The sequence below is a fragment of the Felis catus genome, chromosome B1 (genome assembly GCF_018350175.1).
Source record: "Felis catus isolate Fca126 chromosome B1, F.catus_Fca126_mat1.0, whole genome shotgun sequence".
Classification (NCBI taxonomy): domain Eukaryota; kingdom Metazoa; phylum Chordata; class Mammalia; order Carnivora; family Felidae; genus Felis; species Felis catus.
The window spans coordinates 116,826,177-116,844,663 of record NC_058371.1 but is presented as its reverse complement, the minus strand read 5'-3'; the positions used below and the strand labels follow the sequence as shown (position 1 = coordinate 116,844,663).

General features: G+C 37.6%; 2 protein-coding genes across 3 annotated transcripts in view; one reads left to right on the top strand and one right to left on the bottom strand.

Moving 5' to 3' along the window:
- ARHGEF38 (Rho guanine nucleotide exchange factor 38) overlaps positions 1-18,487 on the top strand; it is a 131,406-nt gene that overhangs the window by 108,191 nt on the left and 4,728 nt on the right. For both annotated transcript variants that reach the window (XM_045056035.1, XM_003985118.5), the window contains 5 exons: positions 1,288-1,410; positions 5,111-5,422; positions 8,831-8,974; positions 9,781-9,979; positions 10,142-10,401. In XM_045056035.1, coding sequence (XP_044911970.1) covers positions 1,288-1,410; positions 5,111-5,422; positions 8,831-8,974; positions 9,781-9,979; positions 10,142-10,401 — 1,038 coding nt within the window. The remainder of the gene's footprint in view (positions 1-1,287; positions 1,411-5,110; positions 5,423-8,830; positions 8,975-9,780; positions 9,980-10,141; positions 10,402-18,487) is intronic.
- Positions 16,442-18,487, bottom strand: part of INTS12 (integrator complex subunit 12) — a 36,834-nt gene continuing 34,788 nt past the window's right edge. The window contains exon 8 of the mRNA XM_003985117.4: positions 16,442-16,682. The gene's annotated coding sequence lies outside the window, so the exon portion shown is untranslated. The remainder of the gene's footprint in view (positions 16,683-18,487) is intronic.

Below are 18,487 nucleotides of genomic sequence, written 5' to 3'. Positions count from 1 at the left end.
TGAAATTAGAGAAGTTACAGAGTGAAAAGTACATAACATAAAGGCCATATAAAAACCACAGAAACTGGGTCTCAAATTTAGCTGTAACCTTCTGAGAAGCCAACTTAAGAAAGGACATGTGATCACACAACTCTGGATGAACTGAGCACCTCTATTTATTTTATAACCAGTGTTTCATAATGCTCCCTTTACAGTTCTGAATGAAATTCACCAGTAATTCAACCCAAGGTAGGTAGGTTTATGTAAAAGAAAATAAACTCTAACAAAATACTAAGAACTACAATATGCAAATGTTCCCAAACAACCATAGTAGAAGACAAAAATACCCCCCCCCCCAAATTTCCAGTCCCTCAGGAGGTTTTCCTGCCCTTGTTGAGAATCACTGACTTAACCAAACCCATTGAAGTGCAGTATAATTATATTCAGTAGAGAAAGAATTGATCTCATAAAGAAGACATAGTGTCCTCAACATCTTGATAATGGTCTTGACTTTGAGACATAGACAGCTAGTAGAATTACATGTAACTCAGTTAAAAAATGACCCCCTTCCCATTTCCCAGTTTTTATCTTGGATATCTATTTTTGGAAGCTAGATAAATTATCATACCAACAGAGGATTATGTTAACAGGCATTATGATTTGGAGACAGGTTCTATGTTAAGTACCCAACAAGCCACAATCTTTTCTCATTTATTAATTGACACAAAGCTTGATTTTACCACCAGTTTTGCTAATCTCTTCCTAAAGCTCTGCTTTATGTGAAAAGAAAACTAAAACTTAATTATAACAGCCAGAGAGCACTGGGAACCTGTCCTTCTTATACATTTCATGAAGTAAATGTATCTTGGGAACATCTGCAGGAAAGTCTTCTGTTTCCACTAGCTGATTCAACCAAAACATGAACATCTTCTTTTAAAGACAGCATTACATTCTCTAAAGAAAGCTGAAGACATAAATCAAAGAGAAATGACTTCTAAAATAAGGGATCTGTAAGAACTGAATGCTGAATAATGGCCAATGAGGGAACTTAAGATGGAGTCCCCTTAAGAAAGAAGGTGTCATACAGAGCAGTATGAGGAAGTGACAGAGGGAAAGTAAGAAAATAGATTGTTACAAGTAGTCTCATTCATCGTACAGAGCATTCATGAAATTTTTCCTTCCTTTTTTTTCTATTTATCCCTCGGTGGTAATGGAGGGTTATAATGATGAAGTGCACACTTGCGGCACATTTAAATGTACTGAACTTCAGAACTTTGCCCATTTTGTGACTTTGTTCTTGGGTTCCAGGATGCCATGCCCTTAGCGCTGCAGAGTGTAATGGAGCTCCAGGACATCTCTTGCAACAGAGATAAGGAGGAGAGGAGCCATTCAGAGACCCCGAGTAACGCCCCACAACCCTGTGGTGACTTTGTAAGTTATTTATATTCACAGATAAATTAGAAAGCAGGGTTAAAAGAAAAGTTGCTTTTTATTTGTTTTGCTAGAGTTAGAAAAAACATGCACTAAAGCAAACACTAATGTCAAAATTAATAGATTTAAATAGGAGGGTATTATTATTATTATTATTATTATTATTATTAACTATTTTAAAGTGGATTAGTGAAGATTTTACTATAATCAAAATTTAAGAGCGTCCCAGACTGTATTTCTAAGAGTAGTCAGTGTCTGTGTCGCTTTTAAAGTCAACATTTAGGGGCGCCTGGGTGGCTCAGTTGGTTGGGTGACCGACTTTGGCTCAGGTCATGATCTCACAGTTCGTGGGTTCGAGCCCCGTGTCGGGCTCTGTGCTGAACACTTGCTCAGAGCCTGGAGCCTGCTTCGGATTCTGTGTCTCCTTCTCTCTCTGCCCCTCCTCCCCTGCTTGTGCTCTGTCTCACTCTGCTCTCAAAAATAAATAAATGTTAAAGTCAACATTTAGTTTAAGCCTGCATGTGATAGGTCATCAATTTATTAAGTTGGAACACTGTGATTTTTTTTTTTTAATGTTTTATTTATTTATTTATTTATTTATTTATTTATTTATTTATTTTGAGAGAAAGAGCAGAGAGAGAGAGGGAGTGTGAACAGGGGAGGGGCAGAGAGGGAGGGAGACAGGGAATCCCAAGCAGGTTCTGCACTGTCAGTGCAGAGCCCGACATGGGGCTTGAACTCATGAACCGTGAGATATGGCCAAAGCCGAAATCCAAAGCCCGACGCTTAACCAATGAGTCACCCAGACATCCCAGAAAGCTGTGATTTTCTTAAAGGAGTCTCTGGAAAAGTCCAGAGTCTTTTCAGGAGGAGCAATGATACTCTCTGAAGATGTGACTTTTATTAACACAGTATATATTGTAAAGTAAAGCCTTATTGAGAAAGGGATTTTACCTTTGAGTCATACAACTTCTGTTCTGCAGTAAAATATGTGCTTTTTATGAGTTCTTTAAAATATAAAGAATTATAAAACATAGCTAGAGCATCATAAAAACATGCTAAGGCCAAGAAAATATTTGTCTGGTAAATTAGTTTGAGTAATACAAATTTTAATTTAGTATCTTTTGTCCCATAGGTATTAATATAGCATAGTAGCATTTCAAGTATTATATAGAAGCTATAATAGATTTCTGCATCATCTTGAAGGTCCTTGAAAGTGGCATTTTATGTTGGCATTATTGGCATTTGCGGTCACACAGTTCTTCACTGAGGCCCTCGTGTTGGGGGATGTTTAGCATTTCTGGTGTAGCAGGCTCTAGATCTCAGTAATGCCCCCGAGTCATCCAGTGAATACCCTCACATAGTAGTTCCAAATCCTAGGAGATGATGCAACCCCACCCCCCGGGAAAAAAAACACTCAGAAGCATCTCTCTTTCCTGGCACTGGGGAATGGAAAATCAGGATCACATGTGAATTAAGACAATCGATGAGATAAATATGAGAGCAAGAGAGAAGTTTTTCCGATGCATGTGAAATGGAAAAAGTGTGGCTAGTTCTTTATAAATTTCTGGGCTTAATTACAGAGAATACATTTTAGAAAAGTCCTTAAGGGTTTGCTCTTTAGCTTAATTCCAATGTATTAAGTCGATGAGTATTTATTGAGCTGTCAGAGCAGGGTGTACAGCTTCTCCCTCAGCAAGCATGTCCAGAATTTGATAAAAGAAGAGCAGTGTTCTTCTCCACCTTGCATGAGACCACAAGATGATAAATTCGGCTAAATTAAAATAATCGAGGGGCGCCTGGGTGGCGCAGTCGTTAAGCGTCCGACTTCAGCCAGGTCACGATCTCGCGGTCTGTGAGTTCGAGCCCCGCGTCAGGCTCTGGGCTGATGGCTCGGAGCCTGGAGCCTGTTTCCAATTCTGTGTCTCCCTCTCTCTCTGCCCCTCCCCCGTTCATGCTCTGTCTCTCTCTGTCCCAAAAATAAATAAACGTTGAAAAAAAAAATTAAAAAAAAATAATCGAGAGACATCTATATAAAAGTAACTTTTTAACTTATGAATAAAGTATATTAAGCTTTTTAAAAAACCAAATATTAATAAGAGCTCAAAAATCTATCTAAAGGCAGAGCCCTGTTTTTATGTAACCTTGACTAATACTTGCCTACATGTTTTGTATAGGACAAAATATTAGAAGAAAATCTGATTCTTATTTGTTCCAACCATAATTCCTACGTCTGGGTGAATCAGTTTATGTCTACGGTCCACAGGATATATATATATAGTAATTATGTTGTGATATTGTAATTATATTACCTGTAGAATCCAGTCAAGTTACAAATATAGTAATTTATCCAAGAACAGTAAACAGATCCTTCATTTAGTCAAAGGACTCATTAAATAGTCTGCTGGTGTATATTGATTATCTTATAAACTAGACATCAAATTTAATCTGTGTAGTCTATTGCTAGTACCAGTAAGAGATTGGTTTCCCCTCTCTGTAGATTTCCCATGAGTTCAGACAAAGTTACCAGAGGCTGTTTACTGCTCAGATGCTGATTCCCTAGGACATCTTTCAGGGTACAAAGGAGAAACCTACTTCCAAATTGCTATGACATAATCATGTAACCCAAGCATATATGATAAAGGGTAAAGTTACAGTCAGCAGATAGGATACTATTTGCACTTCAGAAGAGAGGGGGAGGAAAGAGAAGTATCAGAAATTAAATTCAGGGTGCCCAGGAGCTGGCATGGGGTTGGGGGCTAATATGAAGTTCATTTTCCTTTTCTTTTAATTATTTTTTATTTATTTATTTGACAGAAGAAGAGGGAGAGAGAGCAGGGGGAGGAGCAGAGAGGGAGAGAGAGAATCCCAAGCAGGCTCCACGCTGTCAGCACAGAGCCCGACACGGGGCTTGATCTCACGAACTGTGAGATTATGACCTAAGCCAAAATCGAGAGTTGGATGCTTAACCTGCTGAACAAACCAGGTGCCCCATGAAGTTCATTTTCAATGACTCAGACCTAACAATGTAACAATTTAAGAAACAAAACAAAACCAGCATCAGTTTAGTCTTTCAATGTATTTAAAGAGAAAGCAGTAATTCTGTTGTCATTTCTATCACAGGAGCAAAATACCTATAATAAGGAGGTACTTATCTATATAGGGAATACAATTCCACTACCCACAATGAGTTACCAGGGTAGCCAAGGAATTGAGACAGATGTGGGAGGAACAGGATATAGTCTCTTCTAAGACTATCTTCCTTTTGTTGCCTGCAAAGGAAGGAAATGATATGGTGAGTCATTTGCAGTCTTAGGGGTCAAAGACTAGAGTTTGCCTCCCACCCCATGGGCTGGAGTAGCTCAGTTTGACTCTGGGATTAGAAAGAAAGGGAAGAGAAAGAGTTGAAGGAGATGACACCAATGACAAAACTAGTGGCTGTAGAGGGAAAGGTTGAGTGTATTTTGGGTGTGCAGGCTTTAATTTTTGTATTCCTCTATTCCTCCTCCTAGAGTCCCTCTTTTAAGTCCTTGAGCGGGTTTAGCTAGACAGAAAGATCACATCCTCTCTTAACTTGGCTCGATACTTTCCTGCCTTTCTTTGTGCTCCTTCAGGGAGGACGTAAGCCTACTGGTGATAGTGCAGGACATGTACTGCTTGTTGCTTACTCTGTGACAGCATTGTTTTTCTCTTTTGGCAGGCAGCCCATTTACAGAGGCTTGTCCTGATGCCCCTGTCAGCCCTGCTGTCCTTGTTCCCCGGGCCTCAGAAGCTCATCCAAAAGCGCTATGACAAATTGCTGGACTGCAACAGCAACCTACGACGGGCAGCAGGAGATGAGCCAGACTTGGCCAAAAAGGAGTATGAGGCCCTCAATGCACAGCTTGTGGAGGAGCTTCAGGTGTTCAACCAGGCTGCCCGGAAGATTCTGTGGAACTGTCTGTGTAGCTTCGTCACTCTCCTTGGGGACCTGACACTTGTGGCTCAGCAGGTTTATTCCACGGTGGCACCGGTAAGCTCAGTACCAGCTCCTGCTACCCTGGCCTGCGAGATCTACTAGAAACCACAGCCATGAAGGGGTGCCTAGGTGGCTCAGTCGGTTAAGTGCCTGACTTCGGCTCAGGTCTTGATCTCAGGGTTCAGGAGTTCGAGCCCCTCATTGGGCTCTGTGCTGTCAGCTCATAGCCTGGAGCCTGCTTTGGACTTTGTGTCCCGCCCCTCGCAAAAATGGATAAACATTAAAAAAAAAAAGAAAGAAAGAAAAGAAAAGAAACCCACAGCTATGTCAAGTGGCCCTGTTCACAGTGGGTATGTGTGTGGTGCATGTGTGTGCCTGGGGCAGAGGCTGTATTTTAACTGAAGCCAGTCATATAGTCTATTTCTTTCTTTTTCCTCCATAGGAAAATTTCCTAGTTCAGGTTTGTTGTGACTTGCACACGTGTATTTCTTTTTGGAGGTTCCTCTTTGAATACCAAACACCTTTTAGCTTTGTTCCACTCATCAGTGAAGCCAGGGTAGCTCCACCTGCTTGATGCTTTGCTGAAGTTTATCAATATTTATTTTGTATTCTCTTCCTATTCAACAGTTCTCCAATGCTAACCATGACTGTGTAAGATATGGATCCTAAAAGAAGGCCATCTCAATGTAATGACAGAAACAGGGTAACTGTCAAACCAGTCACTTTTGCTTCTGTTTTCCTCTATGGAAAAAAAAAAAAAAAAAGGCCTAGGGTGTGTGTGTGTGTGTGCGCGCGCGTGTGTGTAATTTAGCTTTCCATTAGGATATGATTTTATGACTATTTCCCTGACGGAGAAGAAAGATATTTACAACCCAATATCAACTTAAAAAAATCAGTGTGGTTTCTTTGCCCCTCATTTCAATTAGTTCTCATTCAGCTGGGTAGATATTTAATGGGCAACATTTGGAGGAAAATTAATTGTCCTGACTTTATTTTTCACTGTGTATTTAATTAACTTTTAGCTTATCCTTTGAATTAAATTAAGGTGAATAAACAGGTGCTATACTTATATGGTTCAAAAGGCAAAACTACATAAAAATGTATAAGCAGCCTCACATAGACTCCTGTCCCCTAATGACTCATCCCCGACTCCACCCCCACTGTTACTAATTTATCCGTTTATGGTTTCTTCATGCCATTAGAAGTAAGTGCAAATATGTATATATTTTTCTGTATATATTTTTCCTATATAAAACTAGGAAATTATGGCAGCATTCTGCAATTTAACCTTCTGGGGATGCATCCATGTCAGTACACAGAGAGCTTTCTCTTCTAGAGTTTCATACTAGTCTACTGCATAGCTATACAATAGTGTACAACCAACCCCCTATTTTCTGGATAACGACTTTGTTGAGATATCATTCACATACCATATATTCCACCCATTTAAAGTATGCGATTCCACAGTTTTTAGTATTTTCACAAGAGTTGTGCAGCCATCACCACGATCAATTTTGGAACATCATCATCACCCCCAAAATAAACCCTGTGCCATTAGCAGTGAATCCACATTTCTGCCCAACCTCCCAGCCCTAGGCAATCACCAATCTATTTTCTGTCTCTATAGATTTACCTATTCTGGACATTTCATATAAATAGAATTCTATAAAATGTGGTTTTTTGTGACTGGCTTCTTTCACTTAGCATAATGTTTTCAAGTTTCATCCATGTTGTGGCGTGTTTCGGTACTTAATTCTTTTTATTGACAAATAATATTTCATTGTAGAGATATGCCACATTTTATTTATCCATCACCAGTGGATGGACATTTGGGTTATTTCCACTTTTGGCCAACTATGAACACTGCTGCTATGAACATTTGAGATCTTAGTGAATGTATGTTAGTGGATGTATGTTTTCATTTCTTTTGGGTACTTATCTAGGAGTAGAATTGCTGGATCATATGCTAACTCTTGTGTTTAACCTTTTCAAGAACTGCCAGACTTTTCCCAAGTGGCCGCACTATTTTACATTCGCAACAGTGATAACTGAGGTTCCCATTCCTTACATCTACCTGTCCTTAGTTTTTTTTTTTTTTTTATAGCCATCCCAGTGGGTGTGAAGTGATATCTCATTATGGTTTTGATTTGCATTTCCTTGATCATTTCCTTATTTTAAACTTTTTAAATTGAAGTATAACTTATGTATGGTAAAGTGCATCAGTCTGAAGTGCCCATCTCAATGAATATTTGCAAATACATACATCTGTGTAACCACCATCAAAATCTAGACATTAGCCCTTTCCAGTTCCCCTTAAGAGCCACTCATGACCACTCCTTGGCTACAGTCCCTCAAAGGTAACCATTTTTCTTACATATATATCGTAGACTGTTATGCCTGGTTTGTATTTCATGAAAATGGAATCATATGGTATGTATAGCTTTGTGTATTAACCTGTTCCTATGGAAGGATATTTGGATGATTCCAGTTGCCTATAGCTGCGTAACAAATTACACCAAATATGGCAGCATGTAACAACCAATAGTCATTTATTACTATAGTCTCTCATGGTTCTGGATGTTCACTGGGCTCAAGGAAGTCATTCTCAGTGTCCCTTATAAAGTTGTAGTCTGATAATAGCTGGGGCTAGAGTCATCTCGAAGACTTCCTCAGGCCCATGTCTGAGGTGGGAGATGGGGTGATGACAGAAGACTCAAACAGTTGGCGACTAGGACAGTTGGGGCTCCATAGACCTCTCACCCTTCTCCGATCTTTCAACACGGTCTTTTGATATGGCGGCCACAGTGCAACTGGCCTTCTTCCATGGTTAATATTAAGTTTCCCAGAGTGAGTGTCACAAAAGAAACCAGCAGAGGCTATACAGTCTTTTTTAGCCTAATCTTGAAAGTCAGATAGCATCACTTCTGTCGTTCCATTCATTTCCATTCTGCTCATGGAGGCAATTAAAAAAAAACACCCACTTTTGAGGGGAGAGGGCATGGACTCCACTCCACTTCCTGAGGAGAGGCATGTCAAAGAATTTGCTGATTTGCTTTAAAGCTGCCACAGGCTCTTGACCGATGCTTCTTGTTTTAGCTTCTTTCTCTTTCCCTCTATCCCACCCTACCACATTGGAAGACCCTCTTGCCATCAATTCCTGAGCCCTTCTTCCAAAATTCCATTGTGTTTTTTATTTCTCTTGTGTTCTTTTATTTAGGCTTGATCCTTAAAAAAAATTATCCCTATCATTTTAGTGAGGTTTCCAGAGACAGCAAACTAAATTAGACTTTTTTTAAAAAAAGTTTATTTAGACCATTTTTATCTAAATCTTCTAACATTGTCCCAATCTCTTGCTGTGGAGCTATCTTACACTTTCTTTGCTTGTCACAACTCTACTACATTCAATATCTAATATGGTTAAATAGTTGTCTGAGAAGAATGCCATATCATTTCTACCTATAGGTACCACTGCTGGCCTCGAGCATCTCTGAAATTCAGAATCGAGTACTAGAAGAGGTTCAAAATCTTAATTTTGTAAAGGACAACAGTGCCACCTTTATTGAGAGGAAACTTAGTTTTGAAAAGAAGAAGCCTGTGCAAATTCTGGTGAGTTTGGTAGGGTTCGTGACAATGACTATCACTTCTTTTCCTTGTTCAAATCACAGTGTATTATTTTTCATATCACTTATCTCATCCTAGTATCCTGTAACTTACCTACCTATTATATTTAGGATTTCTTGTCTATTTCTACTTTCTATACTATGAGTTCTGTAAGGTCCTAGATTTTTGCCTGTTTTATACATGACGTATTCCAAGATGCTAAAATGGTGCCTGACAACAGATATAAATATCTCCTGAATGAATGAATAGAATTTTATAGAGCAAAATCATGTAGTCCAACTCCTTCATTTTTCTAGATAAGGAATCCCAGGCACTGAAGATAAAGTGGCTTTCTCAAAATCACTAGAGGCAGAGCTGGGAGGGGTCTAGGCCTTTTGACTCCTGCCTAATTTACTTATATTGTTTCCCAGAAAAAGACATGCATATATACAATTTACTTAATTAAATAGTGTTTTTCAAGTGCTTAATACACAAGGGGTTGTCTACCGTACGGCAAAAAATTAAAAATTGTTCTATCCAAGAGGGATTAGAACCTCTGCCTCCTTATGCTCAGTTGGATTTTCTTTCCTCTCTGCAACACTGCCCTCATGTGCTAACTGGAGAATTTTTCACTGCAGAACTCAGCTGGATGCTTCACAATAATTCCAACAATGCCTTAGTGTTGAAATAATCCCGAATCAGTGGATGGCTTCAACATTAAAAAAAAATCTCCAAAGAAGGAGTATTTACCAGTTCAGTGAGGATTTTATTATACATCTATGTAAACCAAAATGTCTCCTTACTTCTCCCAGCCTGAAGTGCCACGTCAAACCGATGTTCACCGCTCCAAACTTCTGTCCACGTACAGTAAAGAAGAACTCTACCAGGCAAAGCGGAAGTGCAATGCTACACAAGAGTATGACATCAATCTTCTAGGAGGGGAATTGGTGGCTGTGATGGAACAGAAAGATCCACTAGGGAGTACCAGCAGGTGGCTCGTTGACACAGGAAGTAAGGGTGGTTTTTTTTTTGCGTAAAATGCACAGAACTACCCCCTCTTTTCAGGTGGAGATTTCCCCACGGGCCACTCTGTGCTTCTCTAAACACAAATGTTTGGTGAGGGTACACAAATGACCTTGTTTTTTTCTTTCTTTCTTTCTGTTTCCTATCCAGTTATAAAAGGATATGTGTATTCCTCCTTCTTAAAACCCTACAATCCTGCAAAAGTGCAGAAGGTGGATGCTGAGAACAAGTTCTGTGATGACGATTTTGATAACATCAGCCTCTTTGTGTCCTCACGGCCAGCTAGTGACAGTGTCACAGGCACCCCAGAAAGTAGCGTAAGTGATAGCAGCTCATCTCTTAGTGGCACAAATGGAAAGTTTGAAACAAACGGCACTGACGCTGACAGTTCTCAAGAGGTAGATGAACAGGTAAGAATTTGAACCTTGATGTAAAACTGCTTGGCTGTTCAAATCATGAAAGATGTTCTCTCTAACAGCGCTCTATCTTGCTGCAAGCCTTGGTGAAAGGGTGTCAGCTTTGATAGCAAGGAGACCCAGCTCTATGAACACTTATTTTCTGTGCACCTTTCTGCAAGGAATTTAGTTCTCTGAGCCTGTTTCTCAAGTGAGGAAAAGAGGACAATAATTCCTACTTTGCAGACTTGATGTGAGGATTAGAGAAAACGTATATATGTAAAGTACCCAGCACAGAGTAGACACTCAGTAAATAGAAACTGTTACTATTACTATCCTGCTGTTATGTACTTGGAGTAAAGCAAAGATGGCCTTTTTATATTCCTCCATCAGAGAAAAACAGTTCAATACTGAACAGATTGCCGCCATAAGCAGCATGTGGAAAATTGTCCATGATTCCTCTAAGAGCAGTAACATCATTGAGCTATCTAGTAATTGGCCATTTTTAATCTCTTGTACCATATCCTGAAACCTTTAAGAGCTACTTTTCCCCGCACTGCACCAAAGCGGAGACTATTGGGATAATTCTTTTGCAAATTTATAAGTTACCTATAATGTAGCACTCCTTTTTCCTACATCAGAAAGTTTAAATATATTTAACTGTTAAACCTCAAGTGGCGACCAACTAACTGCTTCTCTTTTTTTAACTTGCTTTTTTCTTTAGTGGCTTTTTATTAATTCATTTAAATTTGTGTTTCTATAAGGGTAATACATGTTATCTGTGAAAAGTTAAAATGGTATAAAAGTATACATAAATTAGAAGTAAAGATCTTTATTCCCTTCTCCCCCAACTCTACTCTTCAGAGACAAGTATTAGGGTTTATGTTTTCAGACATTTTCTGTGCATGTACAAACACATAATTTTACAAGTGGGAACATATACGTGTTAACATAATTTGGTTATTTTTTTCCACTTAACAATGTATCTTACACACAACAGTACCTAAATACTACCTTATTCCTTAAAAAATTCTTCATAGTAATTTATTTTGTGTTATTTATGTAACTAGTACTCTAATAATAGGCATTCAGAATATTTGGGGGGGTTTTAGAATTTCAAACTACTTCACTCAAGATCTTCGTTCATCCATCTGTGTGCACTTATATGAGTATATACACAGGATAAATTGGAGAGTCAAAGGGTATATATATTGGAGAGTATGAGCATATATAAATATATACATAGGAGAATACTGGAGAGTCAAAGGGTATATATATCTAAAGCCTTAGTAGACACTGCCATACTGCCCTTCAAAATAGTTTAGTTTCTTTCATCAATGATAACACTGATTCTTGTCCAAGTCATAATTTTTAAAAAAAATCTTTATTAAGGACTTATTTACACATCATAAAATCCATCATTTTAAGCGTATAATTCAATGACTGAGTATATTTACCGAGCTGTGCAACTATCACCCCAATCCAATTCTAGCACATTCCCTTCACCCCCCAAAATCCTTTGCACTCTTTTGCAGTCAGTTCTCTTTCCCACCCTAGCCTCAGGAAATGACTGATTTGCTTTCTTTCTCTCTATATTTGACTTTTTGGTATATTTTGTATTAATGAAATCATACAAGTGGGACTTTGCAGCTGGTTTCTTTCACTTAGCATAATGTTTTTGAGATTCATCCATGTTGCAGTACATGTATGTACTTTGTTGCTTTTTATCACCTGATAGTATTTCATTCTATGGATATAGCATATTTTGTTTATCCATTCACCAGTTGATAGACATTTTGGGTAATTTCTATTATGAATAATGCTGCTGTAAACATTTATGTACAAGTCTTTGTGAGGATTTCATTTATTTTGAGTAGATACCTAGGAGTAGAATTGCTTGTTGTTACGGTGAATATATGTTTAACTTGTTTAAAGAAACTGCCAGACTGTTTTTCAAAGTAGCTGCGCCATTTTACATACCCACTGGCAGTGCATGAGGCTTGTGGACTGCAGTTTTTCCACATCCTCACCTTACTGCCTTTTTAAAATTATTAGGATAGCCACTCCAATGGGTGTGAAGTGTATCTCACTGTGGTTTTAATTTGCATTTGACTAATGCTGTTGAATATCTTTCATGTACTTATTGGCCATTCTTGTATTTTCTCTAGTGAAATGTCCATTTAAATATATGCCCGTTTTAAAAATTGGGTCATTTTCCTTCTTATTATCCACTTGCAAGAGTTCTTTATATACTTTGGATGCAAGTTCTTTATCAAGTATAATTTGCAAATAATTTCTCCCAGTCATAACTGATTCTTAACTCATCTAGACATTACTATATGTTTCTATCACTCTTCTCTCTTGAAGTTTCAAAACACTGTTTTTCTATTCCTTGTTCATTCTCTTAGCTTATTCAAAGTTTCTAGAAAACAAAATTACATTGTAATACCAATAGATTAATGAAATTTTATCAGTGAAATGTATAGTCATGATTAAATGTCCTGGCAGACTTTTAACTTATCCCAATAACCTAGAAGGACAGAAATCTGAGGGCCAAATTTGTCAAGACACCCTAAAGCTGGCTTAATGTTGAGCTCCAGTTCTTATTGGCTTTTACAGGGGCTTTTGGAGTAAGCACCTCACTTAGGCTCTTTCCACATGGGATTTGTAGTCTAGTTCCTAATAGCCACTACTGCAAAGTAATTCTCTTTGAGTAATCCTATCAATATGTTTCATGTGAATTAGGTCCATTAGAAGTTTCCATTACCAAGAGAGGAAAAAAAAAATGAGATAATTTCTTTTTACTCAAAACAAAGTATATTGATAATATCTCTTCATAAAGTGCAATTTGTACTCCTTTTCCTCTGAATTTGGAACTGATTCAAAATAGACCTTGGTGTCAGGGATATATATATATTATATAATATATTATATATATATGAAATATAATATTATATATATAATATATATGAAATATAATATATAATATAACATATATTACTATGTTATATAATAATAATATATATTATATATATAATATATATATGTTATATATAATAATATATATTATATATTATTATATATAACATATATATTTTATATATATATATGAAAGCTTTGTTCCTAACAAAACTGGATTAGAAAATGCAGCTTGGATCAGTGGCCACATAGGATCCCTGAATACCTCCCTCTGTGTTAAAATAATTCAGCTCAAATTGCAGGCCTCTCCTGTGTAGGACAAAGTCTGTCCCGGTAAATTTACTATGATTTGAAGACAATGTACCTGTTAGAAACCCTAGCACAAGCGACAGAAGGAAAGACTACACAGGAATATTTCCCTTAATGTCTTAATTCTAGTCAATAGAGGTACATGGGCTAGTAGTTCTTAGACTTTTCCAGTTATGCAACTACTGTTTAGCCCTCAGAAACAGAAGGAAAACCTTGTATGATCTTCCTAATCCTTACCAGAGGGCTGATGTTTTCATTTTGTTGACTCTTAGAAACTGTGGAGAGAAGAGAATGGTTAACCCCCATATTTGTGGTGTGACAGTCCAAGAGAACAATGCATTATAGAGGTCCCTAGAAGGTGACTGAAAAGTGAGAGTTAATTGTATCTTTTTGTGTGTGTGTGAACAGTGAGAATACATTGCATATTGTAATATGCACATTTGAGATGTCCTGCAAAGCAATTTTCTGTGCAGCTATTTAAACTTATGTTCTTGATTTTATTTTATCATCAGGAACATCAACTGAAACTTGTTTTGGTTTAACAAGATGACACTTTGACTCACCGTTTCTTTCCCTATCCTTTCCTACTGTGGCAGTAACACTTTTTTTTTTTTTTTTTTTTTTTTTTTTGCTTTCTTCCAGAATTGAAATATCATATTACCATTGGTGTTGTAGACTGTAATCCACTCTTATTAATGGCTCCAGTGGGCCCTGACAAGAAAGACAGGTAGAGAGGGAGCTTTGCCCTATACCTGATATTCAGGAGGCATCACTGGGATCCTAAAAATTAATCATAAATAGGCATGTTCAGACTGACTTCAGACTAGTGGCTCTGCAGTTTTTATACTCAAGCTAAGTTTTTAATGTGAACTCCAAGAATAAAAGGGATCTATGAATGGGCTTTGGAAGGATTTATAAATCACCTCAAATATGTTGGAAATTTTGTGCATATGAGCATAAATAATTATGGTAAAAGAAGTCCATAGCTTTCAACATATTTTCAAAGGGAAATTCTATTTTAAAAGGTTAGAAACCACTGCTCTAAAGACTTAACTTGCTTATGCATTCTCCCAGCCACTCAAGAAAAAAAATTGTTGGGTTAAAAGCCTCCCACATTTTCTAGAATGGTTCTAGTGAATCAGAAGTCTTATGAGTAAGGTGAAAATATAACTTATTATCTATAATAAGACACTTTTGTTAATGAAAGAGAGTGCCTACTAGATGAGATAACTGTGACCGGTATAATTGGGGGATATGGTCACTGCCCTTATTGGTCCCTTATTGGGACTGAAGAACCAATCCATTCAGATTCCTCCATGCACATGCCACACAGAAAGCATGGACTTTCTCCTAATGTTTTAGAAGCTCCCTAAATTATGGTCCAGAGACTCTGTAAGAATAATGGGGAGGAGTTAATGGATATTCACAACCTGACAGTACTGATTTATACTAAAGGACTTAATCTTTAATCTCTTGACTCACTACTTTATGCTAGATCAAAAAATATCACAAAAACAGTCAAACAAATATGCCTTCCTATCCTAATGTACTTTCCCCTTTTGCCTGTCAAATAGTAATGACATGATTGACTTAGTTTTCTATGATGCACAACAAATGATCACAAAGTGGCTTAAAACAACATAAATGGATTATCTCACCATTTCCAAGGTCAGAAGTCCAGGCACAGCTTAGCTGTGTGCTCTGCTTAGCACGTCACATAGCTGCAATCCAGATGGTTTCGGGGCTGTGTTCCTCCCTGAAACTCAGAGTTCTCTTCCAAGCTTGTGGTTGTTGGCAAAACTCAGCTCTTTGTCCTGGTAGGACCGAGGCCTCCATTTTCTTGCTGGCCATCAGCTGAGAACCACTTTCAATAACTGGAGGCTGCTCTCAGACCCTTGCCATGTGGCTACATCTGTAGGCAGTTTGCAATATGGCTGCCTCTTCAAGGCTAGCAGATGAGCATCTCTCTGGTTTTAAAGTTCTCCCTTCAGAAATGGTCTGAACTCTCTCTTAAAGGGCTCACTTATTTACATCAGGCACACTCAGGATAATCTTTGGCTAACTCATAGTCAGTGTATTAGGGAACTTATTATGCAGGACATGTTCAACAGAAGGTGTCTATTTTAGAAGTCTGTCCATCATAATATCTAAGATGCCTTGCTTGGTAAGCAAGGTAGAGGACGAATGTGATGCAACCTTCAGCACTTCTCAAAGTGGACCAGGTTTGATAATGGCTAAACCCAGTTTTAAAGGGATGTTCAATGTCTGAGAATCAGTGCAGTTTCCTTTTTTTCACATAAATCATACTGACAACATAAATCTTGAATTAGAAACTTAGGAAAAGTTAGTTGTTTTGCAGATAATCCTAAATTCACTCTCTGGGCCTTCATCTTTATTACATGTTTCAACTATTTTTTTTTTTTTTAATTTTTTTTTTCAACGTTTATTTATTTTTCGGACAGAGAGAGACAGAGCATGAACGGGGGAGGGGCAGAGAGAGAGGGAGACACAGAATCGGAAACAGGCTCCAGGCTCTGAGCCATCAGCCCAGAGCCTGATGCGGGGCTCGAACTCCCGGACCGCGAGATCGTGACCTGGCTGAAGTCGGACGCTTAACCGACTGCACCACCCAGGCGCCCCAAGTTTCAACTATTTTTGATGATAATGTTACATGTGTAGTATGTCATTGTTTAGAAAGTGTTTCAAAATGAGCCATCAAGCTGTAATATAATGTATATAAGCAGTCATTAAAATGAGGCATTAGAGAACTATTTATTGACATGAAGATTTTCAAATATATTTTAAAGTAAAAAGCAGGCTGCAAAAATTATGTATACTACAATTCCATGTTTATTGTTACTTCAGGTTGGTAGAAAGAAAAGAAAGGACGAAGAGAAGGAATGAGGGGAGGAAGGAAGGATGGAAAGAAGGAAAGAAGGGAAGAAATACAAGATATTAATAGCAGTTGGGTGATTCTTTCTTACCTTTCTTTAAAATTATTTCTTTATAAAAATTGCTTGCAAAATAACAATATATAATTGTTCACTGAAGAATGTGAAAGCTTGTTCCTGGAGGGAAGAGAAGAAAGAGCATTTTTCATGCAATATAACCATCTCGGCTTCCTGAACGACATATGATATATACTGTAAATACTGGGTTTGCAGCTTTTTAGTCTTGGAAAGCAGATTAAAATAAATTATTATTGTTGTTGTTGTTAATTGAAGAACTGGGAAGAAATCAATAAAATGAGATTCAGTGGAGACAGCTAATGTGGCCACTAAGGGAGGAATAATTAAATGCACAAATATAGAATAGGGGAATGCCTAGCTGGCAATGCTACTACAGGGAGAAATCTGGTGGTTAATAAACAGTGGATAATACATTGAGTATGAGTCAATAATTCGGTACACAGTGTTATTTAAAAAAAAGGAAATGCCGTGGAGAACTGGGTTGTATTCATAGAGTACATACAATGAGCCAGAGCTTTACAGAGTACAAAGAAGCAGCAAATAAAATATATTTTAATAAATGCTGAGGAAAAAGAGAGAAGGATCAGATGACTATGGATTAAATTAATAAAATGTAATTAATGCATCTGGACCAAACATTAACATTGCAAGCTAGAAAGTTATTAGTTTGGAACAACTAAAATATTCCAAAAAATGAGAAATTCTTCAGCTTTTATCTAGAACAGGCTGAAAACTTCTAACTTGTAGTCTAATGTTATCAACTGCTTTCTCTTTAAAAGTGGACTTACTTCCAGAGGAGGCATAAACATATAAAACTGAAATATACTTATCCTAAATTAATTCTGGACCACGATCACTTAAAGTATATAATTTTGTACTTTAAATTTACAATTTCATGAAAATCTATATTTAGTGTATAAAATATAATCTCTGCTGTAATGTCATACCAAATAGATCTAGGTGGAAGATTTTATATTCCTTTTGAGAGAATGTGTGCCAAAGTGAAAAACCACCACAACTATTTAGGAATCATATATTAGTAGGTAATTCAATCTGCTAACCAATCTATAGCTGCATTGGTAAAGCATATATGTTTTACCAAGGAAACAAGTAAAAATTATACAAGTGGGCTAGTAACTGCTAACACAGGCTCTTAACTGATAATTTCAGAAACTGTACTATGGTGCATCAGATTCCTGAAAGCTTTTGTCCACCAAATCCTCCACTCTTCTCTTGTGAATCTAATCAATATCTTCATTTCCTCATCAACAACAAAAACATCAGCAGCAACATATTAGACCTCAATCCCTTTCCACAAGAATATACTCTGCTCATCCTTCCTAGAACAAGAGTTTGGTTCCTAAAGTAGTATGAGAAATGGACCAAGCACTGGAGTTAGAAAATACAGTCCCAGCAGCACTAACTCTATGACTAATGCATTGTACTACTCCAATTCACAGCTCACAGGGTTGTTGAGGATGAAGCACATTTGACATGTAAACTCATGAGCGCTAGAAAAGATGGCGGTTATTGCTGCCACTCCATTGCTCAAGACCTTATAGCATCTTCCCTTTTGTTTTCTTGTTTAATTTTTAAATTACAAAATAATCCATGCTCAACAATCTGTCTTGTGTGTATCTTATATGATGCAAGGCGATCTCTTGTATATTCTTGTAGAATATCCAAGCCTTTCAACTTAACTTTTAAGTCAAATTAACATATATTTGAATTCCTACTATGTACCATGATGTGGTCAGTAAAGTTTAAGTGTTCCTCTCTCTCTCTTTTTTAAGTAAGCTTTACACTCAACTGGGACTTGAACTCAACCCTGAGATCAAGAGTCACATGCTCTACTGACTAAGCCAAACAAGCACTCCATTAATGCTCCTCTCTTTGAAGTGGAG